The sequence below is a fragment of the Parasteatoda tepidariorum genome, chromosome 1, assembly GCF_982258835.1.
Source record: "Parasteatoda tepidariorum strain Cologne lab strain chromosome 1, Ptep-v5.0, whole genome shotgun sequence".
In the NCBI taxonomy this organism is placed as follows: Eukaryota; Metazoa; Arthropoda; class Arachnida; order Araneae; family Theridiidae; genus Parasteatoda; species Parasteatoda tepidariorum.
Genome location: NC_141755.1, coordinates 25,223,105 through 25,246,186, shown reverse-complemented (window position 1 = coordinate 25,246,186; position 23,082 = coordinate 25,223,105). Strand labels below are relative to the sequence as shown.

At 31.1% G+C, this 23,082-nt stretch overlaps 1 protein-coding gene across 2 annotated transcripts in view; it reads right to left on the bottom strand.

Annotated features, from left to right (window-relative positions):
- Positions 1–5,239: 5,239 nt before the first annotated feature.
- Positions 5,240–23,082, bottom strand: part of LOC107450277 (receptor-type tyrosine-protein phosphatase T) — a 32,859-nt gene continuing 15,016 nt past the window's right edge. For both annotated transcript variants that reach the window (XM_087160413.1, XM_087160415.1), the window contains exons 4-11: positions 21,634–21,710; positions 20,591–20,627; positions 18,725–18,822; positions 17,279–17,401; positions 15,620–15,774; positions 13,611–13,746; positions 11,999–12,155; positions 5,240–5,332 (exon numbers count right to left, since the gene is read on the bottom strand). In XM_087160413.1, coding sequence (XP_087016539.1) covers positions 5,328–5,332; positions 11,999–12,155; positions 13,611–13,746; positions 15,620–15,774; positions 17,279–17,401; positions 18,725–18,822; positions 20,591–20,627; positions 21,634–21,710 — 788 coding nt within the window. In that variant the 3' untranslated portion in view covers positions 5,240–5,327. The remainder of the gene's footprint in view (positions 5,333–11,998; positions 12,156–13,610; positions 13,747–15,619; positions 15,775–17,278; positions 17,402–18,724; positions 18,823–20,590; positions 20,628–21,633; positions 21,711–23,082) is intronic.

Here is a 23,082-nt window from a genome sequence, read left to right as displayed (position 1 = left end):
CCGCACACTGACTGCAGCCAAGGCATAATATATCACCAGGGAGACCCAGATGTAGGTCAGATATGTAAATAATGAAGAGGAAAGGAGAAAGAACTGACCCCAGTAGAAGATCTCTTCTTATTGGAAAATTGGCTGTTTGCGAATTCCGCCATCATACGGTAATATTTTTGAGTTTGTAAAAATTGTGTAAGAAGAGGCCTGCTGTGCCTGTGATGCCGAATTTTAAGAGTTTGAGGATTAGGCTTCCTGCTTGAAATTGTCGCAAGATTGTCAAGTGAGCAGCAGACTACGTATTTCTTTTCATGTCGAGCTCGAAGGACTTCGTTATGAAGGATGGTGAGAACTGAATCTACTTCTTTAAATGAAAGGAATCCGTAATGGAAAGAGTGAAAAACAGTCTTTAGGGAGAAATCAGTGAGGCGTTCGAGAGTTTTGTTCAGAGTGGATGTAAGCGATATTGGGCTATAAAAGGACACCAGATCAGTAGGTTTTCTTTCTTCGTGGATTGGAATGACGTGGGCCAGTTTCTAGGACTCTGGGATTTGTCCAGAAGTCTAGATAGAACTTAACTCATCAAGAAGTTTCTGAAGATATGCTTTCGAGAAAGAGAGCAGTACTTTTATGGGTAATTTTATCTGCCCTAGTGATTTGCATAGGGAGGATGAGAGAGCATCATGATGTTCCTGTAAAGTGAAAAGTTGATTGAATTCCTGATCTGCTGCACTGAAGTCCAGGAGGAGACAATTTTTGGTTGGTGGTTTAGAGAAGAAGGCTATAAATGAGTTTGCTTGTGCTTAGGCACTATGAAGTTCAATATTCTTCATTGTGATATTGCCCTATCTGCCCTAGTGATTTACATAGGGAGGATGAGAGAGCATCATGATGTTCCTGTAAAGTGAAAATTGCTTGTGCTAAGGCACTATGAAGTTCAATGTCCTTCATTGTGATATTGCTTCAGAGTGCATTAAGGAGCTTAGGGTGATTTAATATTGAGAGCAGTATTTTATAGATGGATTTAGATTGATAAACGCTGATGCAGAATTCATTGCAGTATTTCTTACGGGCTGAGTTGATTGTCTTCTGCAACTCTGCTGCAGTCTTTCCATACATTTTCCACAAATCTGGATTTTGAGTACGGCATGCAATTCTAGAGTATTTGCGATTCCACCCAATAGAAAAAAAAACACTGACTGTTCGAGGAAGGTGGAAAGCGTGGGTCAAGAGCCGGTCTAATTTAGCTCTGTTTTTTTTAGTTTTTTCTGATACATTAGTTTTCTAAGTCTGAGATTAAGTTGTTCCAATGTACTTGAATTTGTTTAATTAAGGGATGATTGTTGTTGGAGATCGCCGGAGGGATTTTTATCGGAGTGTAGTCACGTTTCAAATGTATCAGAGGATACAACAAAGTGCGTTTTGGAAAAAAGTCAGTGTGATGATAAGATCAGAAAGTGGCATCCAACACTTTGGGAATTTTGTATTTAGTATATCGTGCTTCAAGAAGGCTCTCGAGAAATTTTTTTGCATCTTTTGGCGATGACTGGGCTTCTAAAGCAACGTGGTGTAGGTTGAAGTTCCCCAGTTAATTAGCGATCGGCTAAGGGATTGTAACCAGTCGACTGAAAATTGGCCCATTGGGGAGTAGAGGCTCACAAGAGAGAAAGTGTTGTCTGAGGTGGTAATCTGAACTGCTAGAGCTCCGTTAACGGATTTTGGTAGGTTAGATATGGGTATAACTTTCGTTGATAAATCATGGATAACTGCAAGTAATAGTTCGCCATCGTGGCCATTTGTTCTTTTCTGTCGAAATATTGTTTTGGTGGGAACATGAGAAGTGTCTTTTTTAGTTAATAATGTTTCTCGAAGAGCTATCTTGAAGAATGCATCATTTTTACTTGCTTTTTATGAATAATAGTTATGAATAATGAATTTCGTGAGCATTTCTTAAAGAAAAATAGCTTGAACAGCTTTTCGTATAGATGATTGACCGAGTAAAGCTGAGATCAGATGGCGGTGGTGCTATGGGCTAAAATTCGTCCTCCCGGGTTTTTACTTCAGATTGATTTTCACGTGTAAGTTTGGAAAAGCATGCTATGGAATATTAGTCGTTCTTTCAACTTAACATTTAACAAAACAAATAACAAATGAATTCAGAAGACCCCATTAGCTACACAATCATGCTACCCCCCTCAAAAAAAAAAGATAAACAGGCTATATTTTTCACGAATGTAGCCAAAAAAGGGATAACACTCAAAACGTAGAAACCTTACATTTAATTTATATAGTGATATTAATTTTTTTTAAAAATTTATTTTTGGTTGACTGCCTGTTAGAATTTATGAACTACAGAAAACTCTCAAGATGGGTAAAATTTGGCTTAAATTTGAACAAAAATTGCTATGATGAATCTTTTTAGAATATTAAGCTTGTTCACACATTGCCATGTAAGCATACATAAGCGGAGGGATACACCGAAAGTTTTTAAAATTCTTGCCGGCCTTAGAAAGCTTGCTATGGATGGTTAACTGAATGGATGTTGCTTAGCTACCGCACTTTATAATTAAATACACCTGTTTGATTGGCTGTTGCCATCAACGTTTTCATCGTTATTGCTGAATCATTGCTTCTAGTTCATAACACCTGGCATTTCTATCCTTTGTTGGCGGACAAAAATTTTTTTTCTCCCTAATTTGTTTTTTTCAGCGTTCCTGAATATCTTGTTTGACAATGGGGAGGGGGGGGGAAGAGAATGAGAATGATACTCAGGGGGAAGGTTTTTAAAGATTTATATCGTAGTGTCATTACGAGAAATTTTCTGTCGATTCGTTTTTTCTTCTTTTTTATTTTTTGAAGTTAAATTTGTTTATGTGCAATTATTCAGATTAATTTATTAGTATTTGCATCTAATATATATTTCTGGATATCATTATTTTCCTAGTAAAATTAAATGATAAGTATTAAGAATTCTTTTCTTTCTCCTCAATATATGACTATCATAAGCTTTAAAATTTAAATTGCAAGTTTAAAACTGCTTGACAAAAGTTTTGAAAGTTTTTTTAATTAATCATTATCCCAAAAATAATGTTATTAACAGAGGCGTCGTGAACTTATTTTTTTTAGAAAGGGGGAATTTCTATTTTGCAGAATGAAATTTCGAGTTTGATCAAATCATAAATAACTATGAAATTTATTTGCTTTAATTGAAAAATATTTTGTGGCCAACACATTCACTATATGGTAAATTTTTCAATTAATGTATTATTGAGTTAATGATATTATAATTAATCATTTTTATCAACGAGCCATGATTGGTCAGTAGTTAAGGCACTGTTATGAAGAACTGAAATCCAATCTGCAATAGCTGTTTAAAGCCCGTCCAGCTTGTCTGGAAAGTAAAGACGGTCCACGCGCAATGTTGAGTTAAAGTCTCAAAATTCAGTAAAATTAAAAAAATTAACGAAATGTCCATTCTAGTGTTTTTTTTATGCATACACTGGAAATTGAACGTTTCAGACTGAATAAAACTATTTCAAAAATATACTGTAAATTATTTCTGACATATATGGGTATATTTTTCTGATAATATGATGCAAATATTTTAATATGAATTCAGGTTTTAAAAAAACCAGGTAATCAAAAAAATTTTAAAAAATTCTCAAACAGTCCATTTTAATGATACTTTGATATATAAACTGGAAATTGTGTGATTCGGACCAAAAAAAAAATTTTTTTTTTTGAAAATTATTTTGTAAGTATTTTTAGAAATATATAAGAATTTTCAGATAATATGACACACATATTTTATTACAAAACTAGCTTTAGAAAAAAACCGTTATTCAAAAATATTCAAAAAATTCACACCGGGTCCATTTTAAGTTTTTTTTTGTTGATATATACACAAGAAATTGTGTCTATCGTAAAAAAAATCTATTTAAAAACATTCTTAAAAGATCTTCAGGCATATACGGGTATTTTCCGTGAATATGATGGACGCACATATTTTAATATGAAGCCAATTCCGGCAATTCAAAAAAATTTCTAACATTTACGAAATTTCCATTTTAGTGTTACAGTGGAAATTGCGTGTTTCGTAATAAATAAAACTCTTTTAAAAATATCTTTAAAGTAATTTTAGAACGCATATTGGTATTTTCCAAGACAATGATGAGCATATTTTAATATGAAATTAGTTTTAAAAGAATCCCGCAATTCAAAAAAATTTAGCATAATAAAATTCACAAACTGTCCATTTACGCTTATTTGATACATATACTTTAAATTAAGGCTATTATAATAAATAAAACAATCTCAAAAATTTTTTTTAAGTATTTTTAGAGATTTTTTGGTATTATCAGACAATATGACTTCGGTACTTAATTTGAAACCAGTTTTAAAGAAACCCCTCTGTACAAAAAAATTTAAAAAATTCACAAAACGTCCATTTTTATGTTACTTTATATTCCCTGGAAATTACGTCTTTCGGACAAAATGTAACTATTTCAAATACTATTTGGTAAAAAAAGCTTTGGTATATATTACGTAATATTAACGGAGTAGGTTTTACCTACTACGCTCCGATAAGATTGATTTCGTTTATTTTAGGAAATATTGACGTAGGAATATTTACTATTTAGATTTCGGTAAATTTCGGTTCGAATTTATTTACGCAAATTTTCCGTTTTTTCGATAACCACTTTGTTTTATAATTTGACGTTTCAACTTCCGTACATTTTGACGTAAATGATATGCAAATATAACGTACTAATTTTTACCTAGTAAAAAATGGTTAGTAAAATATTCTTAAAATAAACGAATTTGTTTACGTAAAATTTTCCGTTTTTGAATAATCATTTTTTGCTATAATTCGAAGTTTCAGTTTTAAGTAAATTTTACAAATACTTAGTGAAATTTAAAGGTGAAAGATACGTATTTTTAACGTAAAATTGATGGTTTTCTGTTAACTGGAATATGAGTTAATTATATTTGTATAATTTTTTTTTTATTGCACTCACTTCGAATTAAAGCTTTCATACCTTATGGACAAGTTTTGTCACACTCTTTGCAAGAATAAGATTTATTTTTAATCTAAACAAAAAATGTTTATTTGTTTGGACTAGGAATATGCATATGTATTAAAGTGGGTATATTATTTCGGAATTGGCGACGAAGAGGTTAACTGTGCCTGAGAAAATGAATTTGATAAAATTTAAAAAATATCGCTTAATCAAAACTGTAAAGATCAGTCTCTTGAAAAACACTTTATTAATAAAAAGGATTTTCTTTACAAATTTTCTTAAGATCTTCCAATGTCAAGCTGTATTGATCTTCAGTTATCCTAAAAGTGCGAAAGTGTTTCATTGAAATTATATCACTGAAAATATGTCACTGCTTCAATACAAATAACATTAAAACACTGATATCTTTGTATCACTAACACAATCGTAAAACTCATTGATTCAAAAGACAAAATTACATAAGATTAAATAACTAACATTAAACTAAGGACTAGTATAACTATCGTGTAAAAAAAATCAACGTAAGCGACATAAAATTCAGAATTGCGATTTTTATATAAGTAGCATTTTTGTATAATAAGCTACTCATTGGAATTTTAAAAAAAATACAAAATTAAATTTCGTTTCATCACTTTTTGAAAATTATATTTTAGCGTTCATAGTATTAAAAAGAAAGAAGTCGTCAAGACATTTTTCTCGAAATCTACTGTGAGGCACTTATATCGTTTTTGCATTTGCAGGGCAGATTACATATCATTAATTTTTTCGAACAGATAATACCTGATTTAAATAAGACCATATTCCATATATAAAATTAACCTCTTTAAAATAAAATAACGTCGTTAAAGATTATGCAAAAAATATTACACATTGATTCACAATTTTTCAATCGTTCTTAAATAAGTAATATAATAATTATTAAATGTGAAAGATACGAAATTTGTTTGCATTTATTTTTATAATTGCAATATAGTGAACGAGCATTCAGAGTTTTAAATAAAGAAACATTTTGGGCTTTGGGTATTTTTTGTTAGGTCACCATATATATTTTTTAAAACAGTTATCAAAATATTTAAATAGAATTATACAGTCAAAGCAGTTTTATACTTTTTTAAGATTGTTTTTGAATGTATTTTATCATAATACTCCCGATTCCAGAGTATCCCAGTTATGACCAGTTAAATTTAAAATTTAAATTAAATACAATAATAGATTTAATTAAATTAGTGTTTTGCTTTTTCTTCAAAAAAAAAAAAAAACTAAGTCTATTCGCACGAGAATTTGAAACTAGTTGCTAAGTTTCTCAACAGATGGCGCCATCATTAAAAACTCTAAAAAATATTTTTGAAATAACTGCCATTTGCAGCAACAGCGTTGAGCAGCCGAGTTCAAAATTCTGAATAGTCTGACATGCAGCAAAATGCATAGTTTTATAGATTTATCAGTCAGCTATACTGACTAACTTTGTAACTAAGTTTAAAATTTGGTGAGACTTAGTCGCATTTTTTTAAGAAGCATTGCCTTGTCTGCGTTTAGTTTTTGTTTAATTGATTCTCCGAATCATCAGTCATTTTTTGCACTATCCAGTATTCTATTGTACAGTCGGCAAAAAAAAAAAGATATCACCCTGAATAACTTTTGTTCTAATGATCGGATTTTCACGATTTAAGTGTCAATCTTAATGGTTCCTGGGGGTGACCTCAAATATGCTAATTAATTAGTGCTAACTATTAATTAAGTTACGAAATCAGACACAAAAACGTACTTTCTCTGAATAAACATGCATTTTTTTTTACATATTTGGAATCCTGACTCTTAAAATAGGGGGGGTAGACAAAATTTCGAAAAAAATGGGTTGTAAATTAGGTCGCAATAAAGATTTATATATCTGGCGATGGTTTAAAAATATGCCAAATTACCTCGCCATAGAAGGGGAAATAATTTATAACAACCATAAAGAAACTGAATGAATGACAAGATGGGAAAAGATAGTGCTTCTCGTTGCTAAGCAACCAAAAGAATTTTTCGCGTTGCTTTCTGGGCTTTTTTTTTTTTTTTTTTTTTTTTAAATCTCCTTTAAAAAGGAAATTTAAATAAATTAATAAATTATTTTTGATTCTCCAAGATTATAGAATCTTTGACTTTTTATCTGACATTATTTATTTTTTTAAAGCTGTTTTAATGTAATTTGTAGGACAGTTTTGAATTAAAACCAATTTTCATAAGTTATCATAAATTTATGAAAAGTTGTAGGGTTAAATGCTTTTGCCCCTCACTTCGAGTTTCTTAGGAAAGGAAAAAAAAGTGATCAAGCAAAGGTGGACCTGAAAAAAGATAGCTATTCTGATGCATAATCGCAAAATTTTATAGAAATCACGGTATTTATTTTCGATAAAATTGTAAAACTTAATAAATTTTATATGGCATTTTAAAAGCATTTTGAGATATATATATATATATATATATATATATATATATATATATATATATATATATATATATATATATATATATATCAATATTATAATAAATAAAAACAAAAAAAAAACACGACGAAAATTACGAGTGGATGTTATTTACACACTCCTTTCGTTAGTTCTTTAAAAAACATGATTAAAAGAAAATTAGGTTTATAATACCCTTAATTAAACAAGAGTAACAATTGTTACAGTTTTTACAATACTTTTTCAACTCTGACACTCTTTTCATGAGATAACTTCTTTTGCCAACGATTTTGTCCCTTTTTTTTGTTAATTGAAACCAGCTTACGCATTCTTGTAATTTTTACATTTTATCTTTGAAATTTCAATCTCGAAAGACATGCATGAAGTGACGCCTAGTCCAAAGAATCTAAGTTAAATAGTTGTAAGGCCGATTATTACGAAAACAATTAACTACTCTGGTTCAATGAAACAATTACAGTAAAACTTGTGTAAGTTGATCACTTCATGTGCATTGTTTTAGTGGCCAACGTAGACAAGTGGTCAACTTATAGAAGGGGTGGGACATTGTTTACTTTTTCGTTTCCTACATGTTGCTATACATTTAAATTTTTTTTTTACTTGACTTAAAAATTTGATTTAGCAAATGGCCAAATGAATATCTCAAGAAATGTGTTTAAACCTAAACGAACTTCAATTTGTTACACAGAAATAATTTTAATATTTAACTAACTTTTTAAAAAAAATTATTTTGTTAGTTATGCATGTGAAGTGTTTAATAAAAATAATTTCTTAAAATATCAGAACACGAAAACATTGAAAACTTTAACAAAACAAAATTATTTTAACACTTCAAAATTTATTCTGTTATTACTACACATATAAGCCTATTTGCTCACTATTGCAACTGGAAGAGCAACTTTTCAACTAACACACCTGTTTTCAATGAATGGTCAAAAGCTGAGTCCCTACAGTTTCCCCAGATGGTCAACTCACAAAAGGGTTTAGATTAGCTTTTTACACTATTTCACCAAACAAGTGAAATATTAACATACATTGCAAAATGACAGAAACTTTTCTGAATTTTTTTTTCTGGTCAACTTATGAGGGTTTTAGAATAGAATTTCAAATACTCCTAGACAAAATTAACTTATTTCAGTGGTCAACATACAAGATAGACAGGTGGTCAAGTTACAAAGGTTTTGCTTCTTTATTATGTAGGAAAATTTCCGTTCTTGATAATTGAGGTCAACTTATTCAGATGTAAAACTTACAAGTGTGGTCAACTTGGCAGGTTTCACTGTATAAATAAATCATTAATATTCTTGTTTTTTTATTACGAAATATTAGGAATTTGTTTACATAATTTCTTCAAAACGTGTGTTAAAACTATGATTATAAGTTATTTAAGAAGAAGAAAGTCAAATGGAGTAAAAGAACAATTTTTGAGATGATGATTCTAAAAATAGCACGTTTTTCTAATCTTTTTACAATTTTTTATTTTAGTAGTTGTTTAACAAAACAAGGCATATCAAACATTTTCCTGATATAGCAATATTTTTTTGAACTGTGCAAAAGTTGAGAAATCATACAAACAACTTTTAAAGCAAATATTTTCAAATTCTTAAGACAAAAGGGTTAGCGCACAAGATTTTCTTTGAATGTTGAATTAAAATTGCATGCCCATAGTTTTTTTGTTCATTTAAAAAACAAAACAATCTGTTAAATTTTTCCCCTGTGCGCACATACGCATTTACTTTTCATTACTCGAATAAATAAGAAGCAATAAAAAAAATAAAATTAATAATTTATCTTCATTTTTCGTAAACAATAATATTTTTAGTAAATAGTCAGCTGTTCTGCTTCGAATGATATTGTGTGTGATCAGTAGAATATTTTTAATTTCTTAACAAGATTTAATTCTCAGATAGCTGGCAATAATTCTAAGTTTTCTTTCAATAAGAACTTAGCAATAATTTAAAAAGTAATTTTATTTTAAAGAAAAACATAAATTAAAGTACTTAAACGATTGATTAATATATTATTGGACAAAAATATACATAATAGAATTTTAAAAAAATTGCATTAAAATTCAATAAAAAAGTTAGAAAAATAATTCTGCGAAACACGCACAGACAGGTAATTTACAAATTTATTTTAAGATTAAGGCGATATATAAGATGTAAAGAAGTTTTAAAAAACTCTACTCTAAACTCAGCTGCACGACAGCCCATGGAGGGCCAAGGCCTACTGTGCCCATCTCAGTTTTCTGGACCTAGGGCTCTGGGATGCAGGAGCAGATGTTCCGTTCAGGTGGTCAGCCGAACGCGGAACCCCCAGTGTTTAGTTCCCAATCATGCTTGGTACTTATTTATCCACCCACTGAAGGGATGAAAGGCTGAGTCAGCCTTGCCCGGCCCGAGGAACGACAGCGCGAAGCGCTACCGCTCAGCCACCGGGCAAAGTTTTAAGATGATTAAAAATGTTGACTACGCATTCGTATTAATAATTATAAAATATATATTCAAGAAATTGATAAATATATTATTCCAAATCTATGCATACGTATGTATATTATTGAAATTGTATCAGTTATTGAAAAAGAAAATCAAAAATTAAAAAATAATCACATTAAGTAAGCACAATCTGGTGCATAATCATATTCTATCAGAAGCACGCCTTTATAAAACTAGACATTCGTTGAATAAAGTGTTTTTTATTCAAAATGCTTTATTTATAATTTCTTTACTAAATTACAAATAAATTATTAAATGACTAAAAAGAAACATCGTATTTTATAGTTTGAAAGAAATAAAAATAAAAGGATTAGCAAACGATTATTAGCGAAAAAAATATGAATGAAATTTTACACTACGCGCGAGAAGTCAAGTTCCTCGCAAGTTTATCACATTTTAATATTAATCGCCCCATTTAATCATTTTTTTATTGTCGCCAAATTATTTTTTCAAAAATAATTAATTTTAATTTTTTTCAGCTTCTAATAAATAAAAACAGTTGAAACTTTAGATTTTTGTATTGAAAAATATGTAGATTATTATGGTATAAAAAAATTCATACCTTATAATTCAAAATGTTTTCATCCTCAATTTAATTAAATAATAAAAAATAATTAATAATTACTGAAAATTATTTTTTTCATGAAATTATCTTTGGGTAAATGAGTTTTATGAGTGGGCGCAATTTTCTTCAAATTGCTTCATTAGTTTTGAAAATATGACTAAAAACGTAAAAAGTGAAATTAACATTAACGGGTACGAACTTTGGATCGCTCTCCTGACCAAACTATGGGGACCATATTTCCCAGATTGCGGCTACCCCCTATATTTTGAAGCTTAGAAATCCAAATATGTAAAAAAAAATACATGTTTATTCAGAGAAAGTACGTTTTTGTGTCTGATTTTATAACTTAATTAATAGTTAGCACTAATTAATTAGCATATTTGAGGTCACCCCCGGGAACCATTAAGATCGACGCTTAGATCGTGAAAATCCGATCATTAGAACAAAAGTTATTCAGGGTGATATCTTTTTTTTTTTGCGGACTGTACACTTTCTTGTATCAAACAAATATACAAGGATCACCCGGAAAGTAAGGATCCCATGATCCATAAAAAGGAGCAAAATCTTATCCGGAAGGATTTATTGCAGAAGTTAACGCAATATTTCATCGACTTCTCATCATTAGAACCAGCGAAATAGTAACACTGTGGGATAACCATGGGATAAGTTTTTCTTGTCCAGTATCATAAGAGTTCTTGGGAAAAGAGTATAGCTACTTGGATGCCTGCGAGAAAGTGATTGTAGGAATTTATTTCTGTAGTACAAGATCCGGCAGAAGTTGCAAGGAGCTTCAGAAATCTAACTCGAGTGTTTAATAATTCATACCATATTCCCGATCTTGATTTCCCAGCGATTTCCATTTGTTCCAATTGGTGAAAAAATAGTTGATCTAGTTTCCTTTTCCATCAGATGTGCAGACGGATGTGACACTCTGGGATACATTTCCAGGCGTCAGCCCTCTTTTATATTGGACAGACTACAAAAAATAACGTCATGGCAAGCGCCTTAGTTCCAGTAGTTCTTATGGTGGGAAGCATCTGAAATGTTGCTTTTCTTTTTGCAAGAAATCTTTCCAGTTAATTATGTTTTATTTTCAAGGGTCCTGGGAAACTTACTTTCTGGGTGAACATTGTAGCTATCTACAGTTTTTAAAATAAAGAAAAATTATTGATGTGAGTATTGTACATGTTGTGAGGAATAAAAATAAACTCCTTTTTGAATCTTCACAATTAATAAAATATGGTTATTAGAAGATTCCTTTTGCTGACATAATGTTAAAACAGTATTGCTCATTATAATACAATTACCTTGTGGAGATCTATAGCTGTTTTCCTCTGTGGATTCAGTATCTGTTGCGGATTGATAAATTATTTTGTATTCTTCATTTACATTGCTCATTATAATACAATTACTCATTCATATAATACAATTACTATAATACATTGCTCATTATAATACAATTACCTTGTGGAGATCTATAGCTGTTTTCCTCTGTGGATTCAGTATCTGTTGCGGATTGATCAATTATTTTGTATTCTTCATTTACATTTCTCAAATAATCATCAGTATCACCTCCAGCAAAGAAGTCATATACAGCTTGATGAGCAAAAATGTATTGTTCCTGTTAAAAATGGTACAATAATATTTTAGCTACCGATCCCGGCTTACTCGGGGAAAAAATATAGTTATGATTAAATGATTTACACAAAAAGTAAAGGTGAGTAATAGGCAGATTTAAGCAATTAATTTTTTATATGCATAAAGTAATGAAAATAATCTAGAAATAATCTATAAATAAAGTAATGAAAATAATCTAGTAATGAAAATAATCCATACAATAAATTTAATAATAGGAAAAGGTAGTTTCTCATATTAATAAAAATATAATGAATCACTTTAGCCGAGAGCATTCAAAACGTGCTGGACCACCGAAAAAATGGAGAAGTAAAAGGCTATTATTATAAAAACACCTCCAAGTGCTACCGGGCAATCACAATGGTTTTGAAACTGTTCACCCCACATTCTCCTATATATAAAAACTGTGTTGTGTCTTCGAGTTTGGAGTTAAACAATCTAATTCTAAAGGATTGTGTTAAGGAACACTTTATTTCAAGTTAACTCCTAATTAAACATTCATATACGAGGTCAAATCTAAAGACTAATATTGGAGAAATCACACACCAAACTTAGCGCATCCCACCATTTGTGAATTATTTTTGCTTACAGAAATACAAAGTATGGGAAATTTAAGATATTGCTAGTTGATTGTTTACAGTCGAGATCGTGAGATCATAAATTAGTTTATCTCATACATACTGTTAAACATCCCCAGAAATAATAGTTCGCTTTTAAAAATGCATGCATGTTTTTAGTTATACAATAAGGATAATTAAATTTTAAATATCTTTCAATCGTATTAAATACTTTTATAGCATATAATCTCTGTTCGCGGCATTTTTGTTAAGCTTAATTTAAATTCATCTTCGTATTTTGTATGTGCTGTTTGTGTTATTTGTAAATTTAATAAACAAATTAATTTTAATTTCAAAATTAGTGCAAAGATGCATCCTAAACTAATGATTCGTACTTTATGTTGTATCATAAATATAACTCTACTGACTCTTGTGTATCAAATCTTACTATAATTATAAATTTTAATAGTGGTGAATTCTGGATAATAGAATTCTGGTGATAGGAGAATTCTATAAATGGTGGCAGCTACTATACGCCAAGTGGTTAAAACATTCTTTGTGTTTCACTACATTAGGAATTATCCTTGATTCTAGGGTAAGTGAAACATCAAAAAGAAAAAGCTATCTGTGGTGTTTCATTAGACTATGTTGGTGTAAAAAAGTTGTTATCATTTTTGGCGTGAAGATACTCTGAAATTTTTTTAAGTGTAAAAAATAGGTGTAGGGATTTTGTAGTTTCGATAGCTTCCTTTTTCTTCTTAACACAAATATCACTTTGAGATCCCTAATATGCGTACCTTTTAGATTTTAGCTTCGGCAGGTATTCAAAAAATATCTAATTATTATGGATGTGTAACAAATTTCATTGATTAAAGGAGGAATACCTTCTTTTCAACAACATCAACTCTTTGTACTCTCATATGATCCAGTTTTGCAGGAAAATCAACGATTCCTTCAGCTTCTGCTTTTTGCATCATGGAATCAGTCAAGATTACAGTTCCAGTTCTTCCTACTCCAGCACTTAAAAGATAAATGAAATAAGAGAAAAGAATTATTTTTTTACTAAAGATTGTGCAATTATTACTTATGACTTTTACTAATAATTAAGCAATTCCTACATATTGCTTTTACTAATAATTATGAAATTACTGCCAATTACTTTTACTAATAACTATGCAACTTAATTAATAATTAGTTTTAAGTGTGCGATTTTGATATAATTATACCAAAGTTGGGTTTATTGACGTCAAAAAATGGCTAAAACCGTCAAACGCTGGTTGAAACCGTCAAAAAATCTAGTATTGTAATCGTAATGCCATAATACAAGTTATTTTTTTTTGTATATTTGAAACTTTGATTTAAAATATTGATATATTCTTATAAATTTAAATTTATGAATAAATATGTTCTATTATGTAAGTATTAATAAATAATTAACAATAATTAAAGTTGATATGTTTAAAGTAGAGTAGATAATAATTGAAGAAGTTTAGAGAAGAAACAAATTTTCATTTTATCTTCATATTTTCTTTTATTGCTTAATTTTGTTCTGAAGTTTTTATTTTCTCTAAGAATTTTAGATTGTTTCGTTAAAACCTTTACGTAAGGCAATATTATTTTAGTTTTTTATCATTGAAATGGAAATACTTTGTTTCATTGTTATAATTTGCAATTTTTTTCAACCTAAACGTTGAAACAGAATTGCATCAAATCCAAATTATAACTTTCTAATAATTCATAAATGGAACTAACAAAACATAAAAAAAGACTTAATAAAAGTTTAAAAATTTTGATAACATAAGTTTTAATAATGTACATAAATGTTATTAAAAATAACAGGAATCTGCATTTCCAGTAACTTAAATTTTAAACTTAAAGTTTCGTATTACCTTACGTATTACTTTTCGCATTTCTTTTTATAACAGGGAATGATGATTTAAATAACTAGTGAACTGTTTCTAACTATATATTTTCTTTTCCGATTATGAAACTTTCAGAAAACTTTTAAAAGTTCTTTTTCGATTATTAGAACGTCTTCTATTTATTCCATAACATAAAGGCTATATTCTTTTTTGTTGATGAATGATTTCGATACATGGGGTTTGAAGCGACTGTTCTATCTACGGTTTAAAACCGTCAAAAACACCACATGTCTGAATAATGCTAACACTTTTTATAAGAATAGTTACATCAAATCACATACATAGTGAATGGCTACTTTATACTATCTCCATGATAGTTAATACATAATAATATGATGTAATTTGATAGCAAATGAGCTAAGGTTCATTTTTAATCTGAAAAGCCTATCATTAATATTTCCTGCTTTACTGGTCTAAATTTCATAAAACTGACAAAAAAATGGGCCGAAGTTGGTTAACAATGTCTAAAATTGCTAAGGTTTTAAATTTGTTTTAGTCACTTTGCATTCAATTTGACTCCTTTGCCCTAGCGTGAACAGTAAATCAATGTAAATCAATCTTAAAAAGTACTTCATAAACTATGGTACGAAGTTACAATGTATAGCTTTGTATTTAATCTTTAGATGAGCTACCCAGGCAGTATGGTGGTATGAGTCTTCGTCTACCTCGATATGGAGCAGGTTTCCCAGTGCTAGAGACTGAATGTCTTTTTGGAATACACTTACTACGATCCTGTATTTGTGACTGGGATTCCACTCTAACGTCCTCGGCGGTTTCAGAGTAAGAAAAGTTCACGAAAAGTTACCCGGTTCGAGAGTGGGTTGCGGAGATGAGAGGATTACTACCATTTGGCATGCTCTCTAAATTGTGGTTGGGTAGTGTGTACATATGCCTGTATTGTTTTCCCATCATCTTTAAGGATGAATCTCAGACTGCCGCAAATAGACCATTAGTATTGCTTTAGTGCGTACCTGCAGTGTAGAACAATCGGAACTTTGTTGTCCGGTTTGTATTTCCGAGTTTGCTGAATAAGAGCGACAACTGACAGTCGATCCACGGGAACACTGAGATCCGGCCAACCAGTGTAATGGAAGTGACGTATAATTCGAGTAGTGTTTTCACCTTCCTAAAAAGACATTATTTTATTATTATTTTTGTTATACATTTTTCAAAATAAAAAGTCTACTTATAAAAATGGATTCCAATAGTCAAAATCAATAGAATTCTTAAGCGCAAAAATATTTAATTATGCATTAAGAAATTTGCAGCAATCTTTAAAACAGCCCATAATTGTTTTCAAAAAAATAAATAATATAGACTTGATTGCATAATCGTTAAGGTTTCCTTCAAGATGCATTCCTTTGCGAAAATGAGGTTTTTCGAAAAAACGAATGATTTTCTTAAGGAAAAATTTATTCTTTATAATGTCCCTATGCCTAAAGAATGAAATAATTACTTAATTGTATATTAGTTTCAAAAGAAAGAAGAAGAAGAAAGAGGGAAACAAATTTACTAACTCTAAGCAAAATAAAAATACGTTGAGAATAGATCGACTTATTTAACATTAAAAAACTTTTTAAAATGAAGAAAGAGTGAGCTTTTTGTTGGCATGGTATCAGATTAATAAAATTGGAAGAAAAAATTTAGTGCTACCATTTATGTATGGAAGAATATTAAAACCATTTTCCCAGAATGAGAAATGAAGTTCATATAAATAAAAAAACGTATTTTAATTAATAATTAATAAAGTAAAGTAAAGCTTATTTGTTTAAGCAATCTAAAAGCTTTTAAACACATTTAAACTAATAAAAATATTTTTATTTTTATTTAAAATTTTAAAGTAAATAAAAACCCTTCATGTTACTGATATTTGTAGGACTTTGCAAACAGACAAGGAAAAACCATTTTACTGGTTTTTCTTTTTTCATAGAATATGATATATGAATATACTATAAGCTTGTACGCACATAACTAAAAGGCATAAAGCGGCAAAATTGAGAAAACTAAATTAATTCCATTTTTCTTTATTGGTAACTTTATGATACTATATTAAGCAAAACACAATTTTAGAAGTTCATCTCATCAAAATAAAGATGAACTATATTCAGCAAAAATGCTACTACTTGCAACAAACTCATAATAGTCAAAATTTAACTCAATCAAGAACTCTTTTCTGGTATTTATCCATGTTGAGAATCGTAAAAGACTTGTTAGCACAATACATACATTATATAACTTGATGCCAACATTAAATACCTTTATTAATATATTTAATATTTATTGAATTAGCACCTATTTGCACAATAACAGTAGTACCTCAATAATGATATGGCGATTTCCTACAGTCCCCCGAAGCGAATAAATATCTTCTACCCATTAATTTTTCTTGTTGGTATATGGCTAACTTTTAGATCAACTTCTGTTCATTTTTAATAGTTGATTTTTATATAGAAATATGTTTCAAAAGCGCAACTTTAAATAAAATAAAGACGTAGTCTCAGATAACTTAAGAAATACAAATTCAGTGACGTAATCCGTTACTACGTTCACGGTGACCATTTTACATGACACAATAAACTGTGAAAGAGATTAATAGGGATAATTTTTAATTATAATCAATAGTCAAATACCTTTTCTACTGAAAATGTTCGCACAACATGATGTATTTTCAGAAATTCATGTTGAGAAATCAAAGTCACTGTGATATTGCCGTACTTGTCAGTTTCTTCCGGCCAATATTTTTCAACTTTTCTCTAGAAAAATGAAATAAACGCATTTAAATAGTTTTAGAAATGACTGTTATAACCAAAACTTAGTTTCATTGTTTTACAGCGTGGTTGTAATTAAAGTTATTTTTAGACACAGATAGAATTTGTTTGGGTTGACACATGCTGGTGAAACTTGGTACATATCTTATATGAACCATAGGGAAATGAAATTGCCGATAGATTATTTAGTTCAAATTTCAACCAACCGATGGTGTTTTTCAAATGCGACTATGTAGTTTGGTTCAGTTTTCAGAAGTAAATGCCGAAACTATCATTCTCCATCATGCCATTGCAGAGAAAAGAATAGGTGTTTATGGTTACGGTGTTTTGTCAGAATGATAGTAATATGCCATTTGCATGGTGAGAAAACCGATGTCATGTTGCCGCAATGGATCGAAAGCCCCTAAGCGCTACAGACAAATATACTATTACATGTGCTTTTATTTTTTTATAACTAGCTTCTGACTACCTAGCCATTTTTTGGTTTACGGGCAATTAATGTTAAACTGCGTATACACTTAATTTCGAACCCGATCCAGAAGACAAGAGAACTTCTAGATTAAGTATTGGCGCAAACTAGTCTGTAGAGGACTTTTTGATGCATCTAACCCACTTGACATGATTAGTCCGACGGCAAGGGGATTCTAACCCAAGATCCGTCTTCCCCTGACGATATTTTATGTCGGCACTGTGATCATTGCGAGCCAGGGGCAAAATCTGTGTCAACCAGTCATCGCTTGGATTTGAACCTGGGTCCTTCCCTTCGGGAGACGAGAGCTTTATTCCCTTTCTAAGTCACTGTGGCTCTGAACATGTGTGAGAGAAAAATGAAATGTCCATTGAGCTTATGACACGATTCAAAAAAGTTTTGCATTCTCAAATTCTGTTCTGTTTCTTAAGTGCGCCATTTTTTTTCTTCGCCAAGTGGTAGAAAACTATATCTTTTATTATACCACTTGTTTGTACAGAATCACACAGTTTTTCAGATTTTTCGCTATTTCTGTACAGTGTTCTCACATTTAAATAATTTTTGTCCTGTTTTAAATGTGATTTTTAAAAACTTTTTAAATTGCATAGTTTTATAGTGTAGTTACGTCTATCAACGCAATAAAATCTAAAATGTCGAGTGTTGAAGTATGAAAAATGCTGATTGCGGTGGTTTGCTTAATTTTTAGAGCAAACATGAAAAAAGTCGATGATATTGAATTTATTATGAACGCAAATTAAACTCGACATCCAAAATAATATATATATAATATTTAAAAAAAAATGGATTGAAAGTTTTTTTGCAAGACAAGAAATAAATACCTCTCCATGCTCGACGAGATTCGTTAACATTACAATTTTTGTAGAATTCAATTGCCATATCATTCTCCAAAAATCATTAATGGTATTAGGTAAGGGACCTATAAATGAAAAAAATGTAATTCAATTCATCGTTTATTATATTTTTAAAAATCTTTTTACCACGTAAAGCACTTTAAAAAAAAATACATATTCCTAATTTTAACGAAACAGTGTTTTTATAATAAATAAAATTGTTTCATAATATGAACAATCCTATAATTAAGTTCACACACTGATCAATGAATAAGAAACCAGTGATATTTTCTATTAATTGTTAGCTAGGGGCGAAGTGGGCAAAACCTGTTTGTGATGTAAGGGAAACCTCATCAGATAGTTTGTATAAGAAAACTGTTTTTTATTTTATAACTGTCTTTGAATAGCCGACACAATTTTTGGGTTTACAACTACTAATGTTCAACTCCATAGCCTTGTAATTTTGAACCCAATCCAGAAGACAAGGGAACTTCTGGATAAAGCATTGGGAGAAATTTGCTTTCGTCGAGGACTTTTGATGGAACTTACCCACATCTGCGTTACATGAAGAGGAAGACCACGAGAACCTCCCACGGTAAGTCTGAAGGCAGAGGGACTCTAACCTATGATTCGCTTACGACTGAGAATATTTCATGTCAGAATGTGGTCGGTGCAAGCCTGATGCAGATTCGTATCGGGGATTCGAACCCGGTTCATCTGATTGGAAGACGAACGCTTTAGCCTCTGAGACATCGCGTGTTTGAACGCATTTCACGATAAACCTAGTTGAAAGAAGAAAAAAAACACCAGCTTATTTGCCATTCTAAAAAGCTTTTACTGTTTACTGCCGTTAAGCAAGAGCCACAGTTGTGAAGACAGCTGAACTCAGGGGTCTTAAAAGCAGCCACGTCTATGGTTTTCAAAAGTTGGAAACAGAACCTACAATCGTTGTTTACAAGACGTAGCTGTGGTTCGATGAAAAAAATTAACTAAAGCTGTGATTGGCATCATCTCTGACGAGTTCTGCTGCAAAAGACTGACTCAACTGACAAAAACCTTTGACACAGATTCTTCCCAAGGCATTTTGATTCGAACAAAGACCGGAGAATTGTGGAGGGTTTGAATACGTAACTGGATGCCCGTGAGGAGACTTCTTACTTCTGCCAGAAATGCCAGAATTCACTTGGAAAGACAACACTGAATATTTGATGACCGGAAACGGCTTATGTAGACAGATGAAGCACTCTTCCTCTTGTTTTGTATTAAAAAAACGTAGAATTGGGCAAGAGCTCCAAGAAGCTATGAATCTATCTTACCTTTTTTGTAATGTGTAAGGATCTGGTGAGTCTCATAATGAGGGATATGTTCGGTTGGCAAGAAGGTGATGCCTTGATTTTCCTTGAGGATAAACAAAAAAAATTCGTGCAGTACCAGGACAGTGTCAGATAAAGTGCATCCTGCTTGTTGCATTTTTACTCTGAAGATGTGGTATACATCATGAACAATAATGCGACTATACATAGTGCTAAACGCGTTCAAATTTGGTTCAGTAAACATTAATCTGGTTTGCAGCACCTTCCCTGTCCCCAGCGAAGTCTGGATCATGGAGTTTTAATCCAATAGAAAATGCATTTACTTGTTGAAAAGGCATAGCTGGCAGCTATCTTTTCTTCCCTCTAACTTACTGGATCTTTAAAGAGGTGCAGTGAAACTATTATCTAAGATTTTATGATCCGTTTTTTTAAATAAAAAATAAAATAAATATTTCTTTACAATTTCACTCGTATTCAATTCAAGATATAACGAGGCTGGAGTTATGATGTCACTTTAATGAACTTAGTAATAACATTTTACCTTGTGTAGCAACATATTCCGTCTTGCTGTTCTGACCCTAAAATAAAAGTGACATTCATTATTGTTTTTGTGACAGGTAAAATTGAAATATTAAAAATGAAGGAAAGATGCAATAATTAGTTTAAACTACAATAATAAGGAACTTTTTGGTAGAAAGGTGAAATTTGAGGGTGTGAATTTAGTCAAAAGCCTTTAGCTTGATGAATCCCATTGAGTGACACAAAATACAATAAAATAAAAAGAACATGACCGAAAGAGTACCCTGTCAATGCCAGGAATCGAACCCATGAAATTCGCTTGTCATTCTAGTGCACCAAATTCTGTACTGTCCCGTTAAACAGAACAAATATTTTCAAAATCAGATTTAAATAATGTTGGAGAGTTCCCGAAATACTTTGAGATGATATATGGGAGAAGAAGCTATTTCGTTAAGTATTTAAAAGTACATGCTTTATTAAAAATCATTTCATTTAGTAAAAGAGTGACTGTCAAAAACAACGAAATACATTTCAAGTTTTGCTGATTTGTCAATTTTATGACTGAGAAAGCACGTAAAAGGGTTTGTGTTGGAACACTCTAAGTGACACGTAAATGTCCGTTAGGGCAACTGATTCGAAAGTGTTTTTTAATAATACTTTCGATATTTTTTTTGTCGATTAAATTTGTTGGCAATTACTTGTATTGAAAAAACAAAAAAGTTAATCGCAGATAAATTTTATTAGTATACAATAATGAACATTTTGGTAAAAATCTACTCTGATGTTGACATACATTACTAACAATATTTACATACCTGTCTTTTTTTCTAATACATTTTTTAGGCTTAATGCCACTTTAATAAAAAATTTTCTATCTGTATCGATATCTTAATGCAAAGCGAATTCCTATCACATGTCTATGTGAATGAGGATATTTGGTATCGTATAAGCATATTTTAAAAAAGAATTTGATGTATTTAAAAAATATTTTATGACTGAACAAATAAATAAATTTTTGTTCACAAAGAAATATAATTCAGAAAACTCGAAAAGACTCAAACTTACATCTATATAATTGGCATTAATATAATCTGAGTATGGTTCACCTGGAAGAGTTTCCAGCACAACTCTTGTGTCATCATCTGAAAAATAAGAACTCAAATGTAAACTTTTGAATGGATATTTAAAAACATAACATTAGGCTAAAAAACAAATAGAAAACCTTTTTCACTCAAACGTATAGAAGGAGTAACAAAACTATTGATCATAATTTCAAGGGGTGAAGGAACTTTCCCTATACAATATAGGGTCGGAGAGAAAAGGGGAAATTACTTGTTGAAAATTGAGTATTTGACGCTTTTTATATGTCTCCCGAGAAATGAATATAGCCAAGACATATCGGGAGTTCTGGGAGGCTGAAAGACCGGCTCACCAAGGCAAACATAGTTGTTTGAAAACGAAATGTCCACGTAGTTAAACTTAGCAAGCTCCCAATCGTGGCTTGCTCTTTGCTTTCTGACTTTACATTGCATGGTGAAATAGAATAATTGCATGGTGAATAGTTCCCGAGAAATGAATATAGCCAAGACATATCGGGAGTTCTGGGAGGCTAAAAGACCGGCTCACCAAGGCAAACACAGTTGTTTGAAAACGAAATGTCCACGTAGTTTAACTTAGCAAGCTCCCAATCTTGGCTTGCTCTTTGCTTTCTGACTTTACATTGCATGGTGAAATAGCATTGTTCCCGAGAAATGAATATAGCCAAGACATATCGGGAGATCTGGGAGGCTGAAAGACCGGCTCACCAAGGCAAACATAGTTGTTTGAAAACGAAATGTCCACGTAGTTTAACTTAGCAAGCTCCCAATCTTGGCTTGCTCTTTGCTTTCTGACTTTACATTGCACGGGGAAATTGCATTGCATTGCATTGCTCCCGAGAAATGAATATAGCCAAGACATATCGGGAGATCTGGGAGGCTGAAAGACCGGCTCACCAAGGCAAACATAGTTGTTTGAAAACGAAATGTCCATGTAGTTAAACTTAGCAAGCTCCCAATCGTGGCTTGCTCTTTGCTTTCTGACTTTACACTGCATGGTGAAATTCGTTTGTTTTAACAACACCTTATAGTTTTGACCACTAATTTTGCTACTTCCTCTGTAGTAATGTCTACTAAAACGTATTGTGACGTATCCAACAAAGGACAGGGTAATAGTTTGTGCTATGCAGACCAGAACAGAAAACGACGTGAATAAAGCCCAAATGAAACTACATAATTTTCATTTGTGCGTGATACACGTTGTTTTTTGCTTTAGTCATATTGTGACGTAATGTAACTACTAACACTGTATCTAAATGTTTTAATTATCTGTCTAAGTGTACAGTTTTAATTATCTGTCTCGTCAAAGCTTAAGGCTCACAGATAAATCCCCTCTTGGCATATTTGCTGGGTTAAGTATCGATGCGGATGTGTGCCTGCAACATTATGGTGCTTGTTTGTTCAAGAAAAAAATATT